Here is a 12,673-nt window from a genome sequence, read left to right as displayed (position 1 = left end):
ACGAGTAAAATTGTTTTAAAGAAGGAATTCTCCTCCTTTGAATCAAACATCAGCAAATCAAATATATCATCATAGAAATGGTCTCACGAGACCAATGATACCCAACTAGAAGATCCCATATTACGAAGATTATGCCGGCTTCATATCTGTTAATTTTCTTGAGATAAGTATAAAACTTTAGAATTTCATCTCAATAAGTATATTCGAAAGGACAATGCAATACAATTGATCATGAATTAATAATGATTGGTGACATTCACAATAATCCCGATTTGCGCCTACAATAACACTAGTCTTGGAGGCTCAAATTCAGAACAAGGTCAAGAATGGTCTCAGGGCGGTGGAGAACGGACAATGAGCTACCATTTGAAGCGGGACCGTGGGAGTGATCTTTGAGAAACTTACTCAGACCAAACTATCTATCGTACCAACATTTAACTGAAACTATCATACACCATCACGATTCCTAGCCCGCTAAACATAAGGCGCAAAACACTGTGAAACCCGCATTCATTCGCGAATTCAACGTTGCAGATGCAGAGATTACAGATAGCCGCTGTAAATTTAATAATGTTTTCAATTATTCACTCATTATATTAATCAACATTCTCACTTACTTTATCGCAGTCGTAAAATCTACCGGAGTCAGAAAATTATGTTATCGATTTTATTTTCCGTTTTGCCACGTTTTTGCAATTATCCACTCGATCTCTCGCATAAATATAGAGTTACAAGCGAGAAATAAAAGTTCGCCGCGTCCGCCTGAAGCTCTTTAAACTTGTATAATCATCGATTTACTATTGCTCTACAAATTCAGGCTAAGTACGAGATCCGTTACGAGCCGGCTGAAGATTTAGAGTTAAGTCTGATATTTATTGCTGCGCAAAAGGAGCAGGTTCATAAATAAAATCTATAGCGCGTAAAGTGTAATTTTCAAATTATAGTGAACGACAGATCAATAGCTCTAAATCTGTTCAGTTAACAGTGTCGATCGAAATCGAACCGGATGGCTGCTCAGTACTAAGTTACAGTAGGCTCTAATCTAGGTAAATATGATAATTTTGCAACATAACTGATCGAACCACGTAATTTTTTTCGAGTAGAACTCCCTAGTTTTTTTTTCGAGCACCAGTGGCGGATTAACCCTTAATCAAATTAAGCAATTGCCTAGGGCATCACGTCTGAGGGGGCACCAGAGAAAGCACAAAAAAAATCCGTCCTTAGGGCATCACTCTCTTACGTCACAAAACTATACCAAAAAAGTTTCTAGGCAAAAAAACAAGTTTTTAGGCGGTAAAGGTTTAAATACCGATTTTAGTTGACAATTGACATACAGAATATAGGGGGGCCCACAGGCATTGATTGCTTAGGGCATCAAGTAGTCTTAATCACTGTCGAGCACTGTTAATGAAAAGGAAGAAGAAAGTATTTTGCCCCTAGTGCTTACATTTAAATACAATTTTGAAATATCAGTTTTGGTATTTTAGTCTTTTGCTTGCTCAGAAGGAATGCAATAATTTAAAAATCATTAGGGCTACCAAATTGAACCGTGGGATAGAAGAATTCATGGAGCAACTTGACACGGACAATGACATATTCAAACTTAAATAGGTCATGAGTAACAGATGACCTTTGGATTTAACATTATCGTATTAGATAATTAGCGACAAATATTTTACCAAGAATATTTTACTGTATCAATGAAAGCTAGTACCGAAAACAGAAACCAATACAGCACACGAGCGACGCGCTAAAGTCAACAGCTAAGAAGTTTTTTACACTGAGTATCAGTACCATAATCGAGTTTAATAATAAACATGTGTTTGTTTTGCAAATGTTCTCTTAAATACTGTCTACTATGTACTATCGAGGAAATTGATTCCTAGGCAGTTGACGGACCTACGTCATGTGGTCGGCTTATGTCAATTTATTGTTATACGCGACCAATATACTTAGGGTGGGATGCACCAGAGGCGTAGTTATAGTTAAGGTTAAGGTCATCGTCAAATATGGCGTCCATTATGGACTTTTACTAGGGATTTGACAGTTAATTTGTCATTTTGTTACGGTTAAAGTTAAAGTTATAGTTAAAGTAATTTGGTGCAACCCACCCTTAGATCCGCCATGTGCCTAGGAATCAACTTTTCTGATAGTACATAGTACTTTTAAAATTTACGAAGATACACATCAAAACATGGTCGCTTTCATTGGTGAGTCATCCAAAAATTTAACTGCTATAAAATAAAATATATATGACTTATCTGATCCAACAGGTGCAAATCCGAGGGAAACAACCAACAATACCAGTCATTACGTTCATAATGCCGTATACATTAATGAGATTTTCAAACGGTCCATTGTTTCAGCGGAAGTTGACGAGGAAGCCCCCAGCCGAGCCACCATAACGAATGTTTCTGATGTAATCATTACTAATGTTGTATCTAAATTGAAATAACCCGAAGGTTTTTATCTTTCTGTATATATAAAACTTAAAGGTGACTGACTGACATGCTGATCTATCAACGCACAGCCCAAACCACCGGACCGATCGGGCTGAAATTTGACATGCAGGTAGATGATATGACGTAGACATCCGCTATGAAAGCATTTTGATCAATTCTACCTCCAAGAGGTTAAAATAGGGTTTGAAAGTTTGTATATAATAATACTTCTTAACGCGAGCGAAGCCGCGGGCAAAAGCTCGCTTTTAATAAAATCAGAAAGCAAACGAGGATACGGGTCACCTGATGGAAAGCAACTACCGTCACCCATGGACACTCGCAACATCAGGAGAGTTGCAGGTGCGTTTCCGGTCTTTTAAGAGGGATAAGATCTCTTCTTGAAGGTTTGCAAGTCGTATTCGTTTTAAATATCAATAGGCTTGAGAATTCAAATTAGAAATGAATTAATGAATAGTTTTCATCCAATGAACTATTATTTACTGTTATCGTAGCTATTAATCGATAATCATTTAAAAGCTATCGAGCTCTCGATAAAAAGATATGAAAAATATAATCATTGTCTTTATACAGTTGCCATTATCAATAATAATAAAAAAAATATAATTAATTGTAGACTGCTGTATTGTATCGTTAACCTGACTCTTTATTAGCGAAACTGGAGTCGATGACTGTTAAGTCTACTTCCTCGCTAGTCACATTTCTACATGCCGTAGTCACAGAATCCGTAGGTAAGTTGGATTACCCAAAATGTGATTGCTGATTATTACTTATTGTTATTACTTAATCCTATTAACGAACAAGTGTTCTAATTTCACATTATTATTGTTACTAATATTATTCTGATGCCTGTTTTCACCAACCGCCTCCTAAGGCTAAGTGGTCCCCTAGCGGCCATTAAGGGTACACATCCTTCAAGATTTTACGAATTTGTGTGTGTCACGTTCGTCCGTAGGGCGTAAGAACTTTTGCAAAACATTACTTTTTTTTTAAAATGTGTTTGTTTTATGAGATATTTGACCCGCAAAGATCGCTAGGGAACACTTAGCGTTAGGAGACCGTTGGTGAAAACTGGCATGAGCATAACATAATATTAAGAATCGATTATGAGATTTATGAAACATAACATTGTAAACCACTCAATTGTCAGCAGATTTAAGATATAGGTGTATTTTGTCGTAGAATGGAAGTCCCAGAAGAGAAACCCCGCATAGTCATCGTATTTCGTACGTCCGCACCTCGCCCGCATTCGAAAAGCCTACTTCATTAACGATAACGGTATAATATAGTTAGAATCTAACTGATCACTCTATCGGCTGCGCGACTTACGCTGCTTTCTCTCAATTCGTCGCTCAGTAAAAAAATCAAAATAACTACGTACGTAATAAAATCAAAATAATTATACGTGGGAGACCCATGCTTCGGCACGAATGGGCCGGCCGGCCGAAACAGCGCTTGCGCTGTATTTCGCCGAGTGAATGAGTTTACCGGAGGCCCAATCCCCTACTCTATTCCCTTCCCTACCCTCCCCTATTCCCTTCCCTTCCCATCCCTACCCTCCCCTATTACCCTATTCTCTCTTAAAAGGCCGGCAACGCACCTGCAGCTCTTCGGATGCTGCGAGTGTCCATGGGCGACAGAAGTTGCTTTCCATCAGGTGACCCGTTTGCTCGTTTGCCCCCTTATTTCATAAATAAATAAATAAAAACTACCAATTTTTTTCCTAAATCTTCTTTATCGGCTAGTTTCTTTATCAAAAGTATTATTAAGTATCTTATTACTGTTCACTATTTTTCTTTTATGGTACAGTAAACCCTTTGCAATTTGATTGCTATTGCCATACGTTGGTCAGAAACAGTCGAAAACAAACACTCTCGTAAATCGTAATCGCTATTTTATGCGTCAAGTTGTAATGCAACTATTTACACCTAAAGTGTAAAAAGATCTTCGTGTCGAGTTTATTTCTCACGATACATGCTATTAGATGCGCCTACACAGCAATCAGTACGACTGGAGAGCCCTCGAGTGAGGCTACTTCAAAAATTTCACATTTTCATTACTAGTCTACATAATGACCAGCAATAACGAGATTATTAAGGCCTCCGGGCACCGAGTCCCGATAACCTAGCATAGACTGAGTGCCGATAGAAATCCACAGACCACAACTGCATACTCTTGATATTCTCTATGCATCGGTAAGCAATCGAATAACAATAAATTGACTAAACTGATGTTCCATTAGCAAAATACAACTATCAACTACTCGAGCCTCACTTTACGCTAATGCCCTAATACCTTGTAAAACAACATTAAATAATCTCAAATAGTTATTACGCCTAATGAAACGCGTTAATCAAATAATATCCTCGAGCTAAAACCAATTTACTTTCGCTCAATCGATTCTTATCGCAAAAAGTCGCCGGGCAGGTTGAATATTTACTATTGCCCCCGCAGCACTCCTGTTTATAAACATAATATTCGAGCTGAGAAAGAATTCGCTAGGATTTCATTTCATTCACCGCGGTGCGATTCAACCGAACGACTTTTCCATTCCATTCCACGTTTTATTTTTATCTCAGTATCACAATTAGAGCGAGTACTCTGTTATGAAACAAGTAGAGAACTCACTGCAGGGACATAAAATGCTATAAGTGACGTCTCCAGGATTCCGCAGCGATAAAATGATAGTTTACATCCTCTCGAGACATGGCGGCGCGCATTGAGAAAAACCGACATCAGACTTGCCCCACGTAGATATAAAACGAGTAGGCCAACTAGTAACTGGCTTCTTTACCACGTTAGCTGTTAGTACGTTAATCACAATTTAATTTGAGAACCTGAGAAATACTTGTTCTTTTAATAACATTTAAAAATCAAGCTTAAAGACTAACGTGAGCGTTTTACACTACAAGATGAAGGTAATATCCAACTTTACGGTAACTGAGCCTAATGATTAATAAATTCCATACTATACATCCTACTTTGACAATAATATGTTCAGGACGAAAGTGACCTGAATAGACTAGAAAAGAGTCGAGTTATTTTCTAGACACTAGTGCGCCTAATAATATCAATCAGCTCAATAGAGTCAGAGACGACAATTGGGGCAATACTCAATTCTCTAGCCGACACATTATAATATTATAGTCACCACAACAATGTAATAATTTAATAAGTGGCTACATAAGTTGCAAAACACAATTTTAAAATTACACTTTAATAGACTATAGTCAGGGCTCTAGAACAATTTTTTTTTATTACTATCAAGCAAATTTTTGTGAGTAGCTTCATTTTGATAAGACAAACAACATTTTTATCTTGAAAGTGTTAGCTGACAGAGATAGAAAGGATTTCATACTTTGATTTGATGGTCCTAAAATATGAATTGTTCTATTTGTAGGACAATGTTACTCATAAATTATATGACTATTAACCTACCAATATACAAAAAATCAGCTGGTTAGGGTTCCGTTTGAGGCTTCTGTAATCAACAAAACTTGGTTGACTACGGTACCCTAAAACGGAACCCTAACCAGCTGATTTGTTGTATATTGGTAGGTTAATAGTTATATAATTTAAGAGTAACATTGTCCTACAAATAGAACAATGCACATTTTAGGACCATCAAATCAATATCTCTGTTAGCTAACACTTTCCAGATTTTTTCAGATAAAAATGTTGTTTGTCTTATCAAAATGAAGCTACTCACAAAACATTTGCTTGATAGTAATAAAAAAAATTGTTCTAGGGCTCCCTGACTACTAACGATATTGCGATACGCACAGTTTGCCACCTTTGTTCGGTGGTCAACTATACCAAGCAAACTCGTTTACGTAAAATTTAGTTTCATTTATTATTATAGAAACAGTAGATGTAACTGTTTAATCTTGAAATTATTTTTAAATCGGGATAAAGAGTCTGTAGAGGTGAGATTTCATGCAAATATCCTAGACAGAGAGAAGCCGCCGCTATTGTATGTATATGGGAACACGACATTTATTTATTCTTGTTCCAGGCTTTTGCATCGCTACAAAAATATTTTTTATTAAAACTTATTTTCATTTATTTCACTTTAGTAACTTTGATATTATAAAAACTTCGGGACTCCGTTTTTAAAAAACTTTTTGCATTAATTCTTCTGCCTCTGCATAAATCTATCTATCTCTAGCCAAATGCTACAGGTAACAGGACCATAAAAGTAATAACTTTTGTACTTAATAGAAATCAGAATATTAGTTATTGAAACACATTTTAAAACTTCACATTTGGTCAAAACGTTTGACAACCATGGTCGTACATAAAATTCTGAATACCTCCTTTCCTACTCGACAACAATACATTAATAATTATTGAAATAATTTTCCCTCATAAAGATTTCTTAAGTTTACGCGAGTATCACCCCTTCAAGATACAGGAATCTACACTACGAGTATGATTGTGGCCTCTCATAAAGGACAAACCAAAAGGGCCATCAAAACCCGTATCAAGGAACACATTGCAGATGTCAAGCACCGTAGGAACATCAAGTCCGCAATTTGCGAACACACACTGGATCAACCTCGCCATTACACAAGATTTGATAAGCCACAAGTACTGGTAAAAGAAGCAAGATACCGCCCAAGAATGATACGCAAGGCCATAGAAATTAAAAAACACCCTTTTAACCGGGAAGATGGTTGGGTGCTGCCATCTAGTTGGGATCCTGTGATAAACAAATTAAAGCACAAATCTAGGACACCTCGGCTTCAAGACACTGTGAGTTCGTTCTGCGTAGATGGGAACGCAAACAAAAATTGATGAATCTTCGAGTAGTTGAAGAACTTCAATGAATTGGACGCCTGTCAGTTGTCACCTCAGTCCACCCGTGACCACGGCCGCTGTATAGCAGCCGAAACGTTAATAAAAGTACTCAGCGACAAAATCCGTAAGTGTTTCACCTTATAATATCATAATTTTCCCTGTCTATAAATAAAGACTCCCTGTATTTTCCACGTCGGGCGTCCCACAAGGCTGTGCCCTCCGCCCGTCCATCACGGTGACACAGCCCGCTCCGTCACCCACATTGCAATGCGCTGGGAAACAGGTGGCCCATATTTTATACGTACATATAGACGTCTACTTTAATTGAATTAAAAATATATAACTTATGTGTTCAGCCCCCTATTTACAGTTATAATTTTAGTTCGTTACCTCCTAACATAAAAAATATCTTCTTCATAAACTTTACTTTCCGATTTAGCAAAATGATGTAAAATTTTTGACCTACCAAACCACTACGAGGCTTATCACAAATATACAAATTTTGACCTTTAATATCATGTTATGGGACTCGCCTCGCGGCTTCATAGAGTCCATATAATTTATATTTTATAATCCTATCATGCACATGCAAATTGTGTTATGATGTGTACTCGATTCTGCGCTGTAATTACCTTATCGATATAAAGCTACTAATTATATTAAAGGCTGAGCAGGAACACGGAGCGCGGAACAGGTCTCGTCGTAAATCGTCGGATGTGTGCCACGCGGATCGCCGACCGGTGTGGTCGAATCGTAAATTTCGATCGCAGGCCGGCACTCGTCCGAGCCGCGACGATAAATACGACGAGCCATGATTCAAGCGTTCTAGGTCTCTTAGGACGCCATTATTACTAAGGCTATACTGCCCTTGCTAACAGAAATATTCACACAGCAACTATACAAGCTAGAGTCTCTGAACCAAATGACAGCTAAGTAACTATGTACATCTTTATCATCAGTTAATTAAACTGTACCATATTTCCGAACAACTAAAAAACCAGAAATAGCACAGTTATTTTGACATCAGAAACGACTGGCGATGTAGGGCTAAACTGAAGCACCAAGGTAGCTAAACTAAATGAGTGATCAGTGAGCCAATATGGTAAAACCATTAGTTTGCAAACGACTACTTAGTAGGTTAAAGTGGCTGTTGCTGACGTTACTTGATTTTTATGTGTACAATGTACGCTGCTCGATGACTTAACTTGATTGATATTGATTGGATTACAGAGAGCGTCCATGGCATAGTAATCAGTAAGCCTTTGATTCTTACTCAAGGGGGGCAATTGTGGAGGACCAATGAGATTTTTTCAGATCTCAAGTACTAATAATATTAGATGTTTATTTCATTTGACGTTGCTCGAGTGCCGTACTTGGGCAACAGACGACTTCATAGAGTCAAGACGAACTTAACAAAAAACCTGTCTAAGCAATACAGTATTTGAAGAACTGAAGAGTGTTTGCTTCGCTCGGGCACCACTGTATAAATCATCCACAACGGTTGCAAAGGCTTTCATTAAATCCAAAGCATTAGTCTGCTGCTGCTTTGCACAAATCTAAGGTTTCTCCTCGGCCCTATGCATATGGGTGTTATTGAGATAAATCGCGTTCTTTAAAAGCCAGTAGTTTTGACCTCGATAAAGGCAATAAGATGAATCGAATAAATCAAGCGATTAGTGGAATGAAGATGGGCCGATGTTTAGAATCTTAATGGACATTATGTAGGTAAGACGAAAGTTACGACTTTAGCCGTATTAGTAGCTAAAGTAATTAGACTTATATAAGTACCCTGTTTATTTAGTGAAGATGGTTTCACACAGCTTTCTACAATAGTACTGAATTTAGATACAGTCTATATACATTTTATACTCTCAATCTCTCAATCACAATTATAGTAGTTGCCAACGCAATTATTAGCGTCGAGGTATCCCTTGTACTACCACCACTTTGTGGATACTGGCACCACTGTATCCACAAAGGAGTTAGTTGGTGCAGTGGTGGGAAAATGCGGTAGGCCGTTTTACCCATTAAAAAATGTATCAGCAGCACCGCAAAAGCAGTAAACGTGAGAGTTTTAAAATACAGTAGAAGTTCCATTGTTTATTTCAATCCGAATGTCATTCGAATAAAACAATTGATGTGATTTTCATCGTTGCAACAAAAACAATTTTAAGCGCGTATGGATTAGCGTCCAAGCCACGTATTGGAAATTGCGTGGTAGTAGCGCGACGTGTTTATTGGTCATATCAGGGTCCGTTTTGGATTTATTGCCGTAGTCATTGCCAAAACAATAAACATATAAAACAAATAGATTTGTCTTGTCAAATAAATTTCGTATTTGCAAGCGTTTATGCTATTCGTGCGCCTACATAGTTCGATCTTTGCATTGTTTGCCTACAAAGAAATTCAACACCGATTCCGTTAAAATTATCACTTTAGGAAATACGTAGGAATGGCACGGATCTTTATATAAATATAGCCATTTTAGTTCTAACTCGATTTAATATAAGTAAATATAGAGTTGTCATAAACGTAACGTCTTTATCTTAAAAAGTTCGATGACTGTTCTTCAACGTTGCCTATTGAGCAAGTAATATCAACAAACGACACGACCAGCTATTAAACCTCACTTTAAATGAATGATTACGAATGACATTGGTATTAGTATTATGTAATATTTAAAAGAAACTGTATCATCAATCCATATTATCATTTTAACATTCCATTCTGAAGTAATGCCGTGTCGCCGATATTTTGGTCACGACTTTTTACCGAACTTTATTTATTGCTGTCCTTATTCGCTAAACGTGGAATGTCCAACGATAACTTATTTAAATATTATTTATTACACTGCCTAAAGTAATAATGCAGTTTATGTAATGGCATTTAAGTATCAGGTATCACGATCACTTCAAGTAACTCAGTGTTATTGATCAGTATTAAAAAATATATTAAGAGTGTTTATATAAAAGAGTATCATGTTTTAATAGAAGAGCTTAGATATCTAACTCTGTGTTAATAGTAAACTATGTTTGGCGAGCACACATAACATTCAAAAATTTAAAGTTTAAATTCTACCAAAACAGGTAAGTCATAATGTGGTACAGAAAATAAATATGCACCAGTTTACAATTTTGGAATGTTCAACTTACCTCATTTTCGGACTTGACCTTCTCTCTCGTGCTGTCACCTGCAAAAAAAGAAATATTAATATTTATTTATTTTATTCCATTTATATATTAACACCTATACGAGAATTAAAAGTGAACCCGGACAATAATAATAATGATATGAATTTTCACAGTGAGTAGCTGTTATATAAAGTATTTCCGCTGTCTTTAATCTAAATGACTGAAAAACAGAGCACCTTAAAAACTATTCACGGAAATGTAGTGTAACGTATTGCTACGACACCTCATCTAGATGCGTCCGGAGTTGCCTAACGTTGTAGCAAATAAAGCTATTAAAATAGCAGAGACAATGGGTTTCTTATATAACATCATGCACATATCATGAGTCACGTTGCCGTTGCAGTCTAGTAATCCATGTGAGGCTTTAGCAGCCTCAGCCCGAGGGTTAGCGACCGACGACCGTACAACACACATCTCACAATGGGGTAATTTAGACAGCAAACCGAACGGAAACTCGTGTCTTTGTAATAAACAAACATTCGCGAGTACCGTTGCAATACAATTTCGAATGTATCCGTTCGTCAGTCGCTCAGAGCAGACGTGTACAAGTTTGAAATTAAAAGTAAATTAATAAGTGCTATTCGAATTTGAACATTACTACGTAAGTGACTAAGCATAAAGCGTTATGTGAAGTAGCCGTCGGTTGAGCTGTTTTCATCGTGTGCCGTGCAACAGACTGCGTGTGCGCTGTACCGCGCGCACCACTCTTCGCCCCCGCGAGAACAAGACAACTGCATTTTTCAACCCGCTCACTCCCGATACGCCGTATGCGAGGTACAGTGCTGCGCACAAGTTTGCCTACGAAGCGCTGGGCCGCCGTGCGCGCGCCGCGCTGTAATTGAATGCAAAATACAGTATCGCGCGCAAGTTTAGCTGTTTCTGCGATTTGCATTGTGTTGTTTTATTTATAATATCGCACCACACAAATTGTTATACTATTGACGTACGACATACCTCGCTACTATTGCAATATAAATATGAACTTGCAACGATCACCACCTCAATGTAGTAGCAAAGGCAGTGGATCCTACCCGGACTTGACAAAACTGAACGTCCCCTCCGAGGAACGTCAAATTACTCTGAGAAAACGAAAGCAACCTCTTGACCAGGATTGCTCATGTTCGTGTGAGATAAAAGATGTTCGCTCAGAATTGAATCGTATTGGAACGCTTTTAGAAAAATATGTAGATTCGAACCAGAAGATTATTGAGAAATTACAGGAAAATTTAGAAGAGGTAAAAAAAGATATCTCTGAATTAAAGATATCCAACGAAAAAACTCTAAGCCTAGTTCGCGACAATGAACAGAAAATTAATATAATTGAATCTTCAACATTGAATCTGGCTACGGGACAAAATGACATGAAAAGTAACATGACGAGACTAGAAAATCAAATAACCATGGATAAGGGTAAAATTATCTCCTTAGAATCAGAAATTACTCACCTCAAACTACAGACCCCGACAACTCAAAACTCAAACCAGCCACCTGTTAATGAAAAAATTATACAAGAAGTGCGTAATCGCTCGTTGAGAGAGAAAAATTTAATCATATCGGGCATACCTGAACAGATATTATCGAGCGCAGAAGATCGAATACAGCAAGATCTAAGCGATATCTTAAAAATAACTTTTGCAATAAAGGAAGATCTGCCAAAACCGATCAAACTAATAAGAATTGGGAAATACACGCCCGGCAAAAACCGAAGAATCAAGGCATGTTATGAAACCTCGGAACCAGTTAAATATCTGTTACGCAATAAGGACAAACTACCAAACGGAATAAAGATCTTCTCTGACCAAACCCAAATGCAACAGAAATACTTTAAAATACTTAAAGAAGAATTAGATCGCCGAATGAAAAATGGAGAAAATGATCTGATAATAAAATACATAAATGGAACACCTACGATTATAAAAGCACCAACAAAAAACTACCAATAGTACCAATAAATATTAATAATAAGAATACTTACCACATCCATAACAATTACCAGACCCTACAAACTGGAAAATCTCGCTTAAGATTTTTCTACATCAATGCACGTAGCATACGAAAAAAAGGAAAGCTCGATGAGCTAAAATGTATCATAAAATCATTCGAAAAAACTATACACGCAATATTAATAACAGAAACGTGGATTCACTCAGAATTACAAGCTTCGCAATTGCAATTGGACGGCTACACACATTACTTCAACTTTAGAACGGATATCAAGGGCGG

General features: G+C 37.3%; 1 protein-coding gene across 5 annotated transcripts in view; it reads right to left on the bottom strand.

The window, feature by feature from the left end:
* LOC121733452 (protein spire) overlaps nucleotides 1–12,673 on the bottom strand; it is a 142,663-nt gene that overhangs the window by 88,733 nt on the left and 41,257 nt on the right. For all 5 annotated transcript variants that reach the window (XM_042123718.1, XM_042123726.1, XM_042123744.1 and 2 more), the window contains exon 2: nucleotides 10,412–10,449. In XM_042123718.1, coding sequence (XP_041979652.1) covers nucleotides 10,412–10,449 — 38 coding nt within the window. The remainder of the gene's footprint in view (nucleotides 1–10,411; nucleotides 10,450–12,673) is intronic.

Source organism: Aricia agestis, chromosome 1 (genome assembly GCF_905147365.1).
Source record: "Aricia agestis chromosome 1, ilAriAges1.1, whole genome shotgun sequence".
Classification (NCBI taxonomy): domain Eukaryota; kingdom Metazoa; phylum Arthropoda; class Insecta; order Lepidoptera; family Lycaenidae; genus Aricia; species Aricia agestis.
Note: the sequence above shows the minus strand (reverse complement) of the source record. Positions and strands in the feature narration are given on the sequence as shown.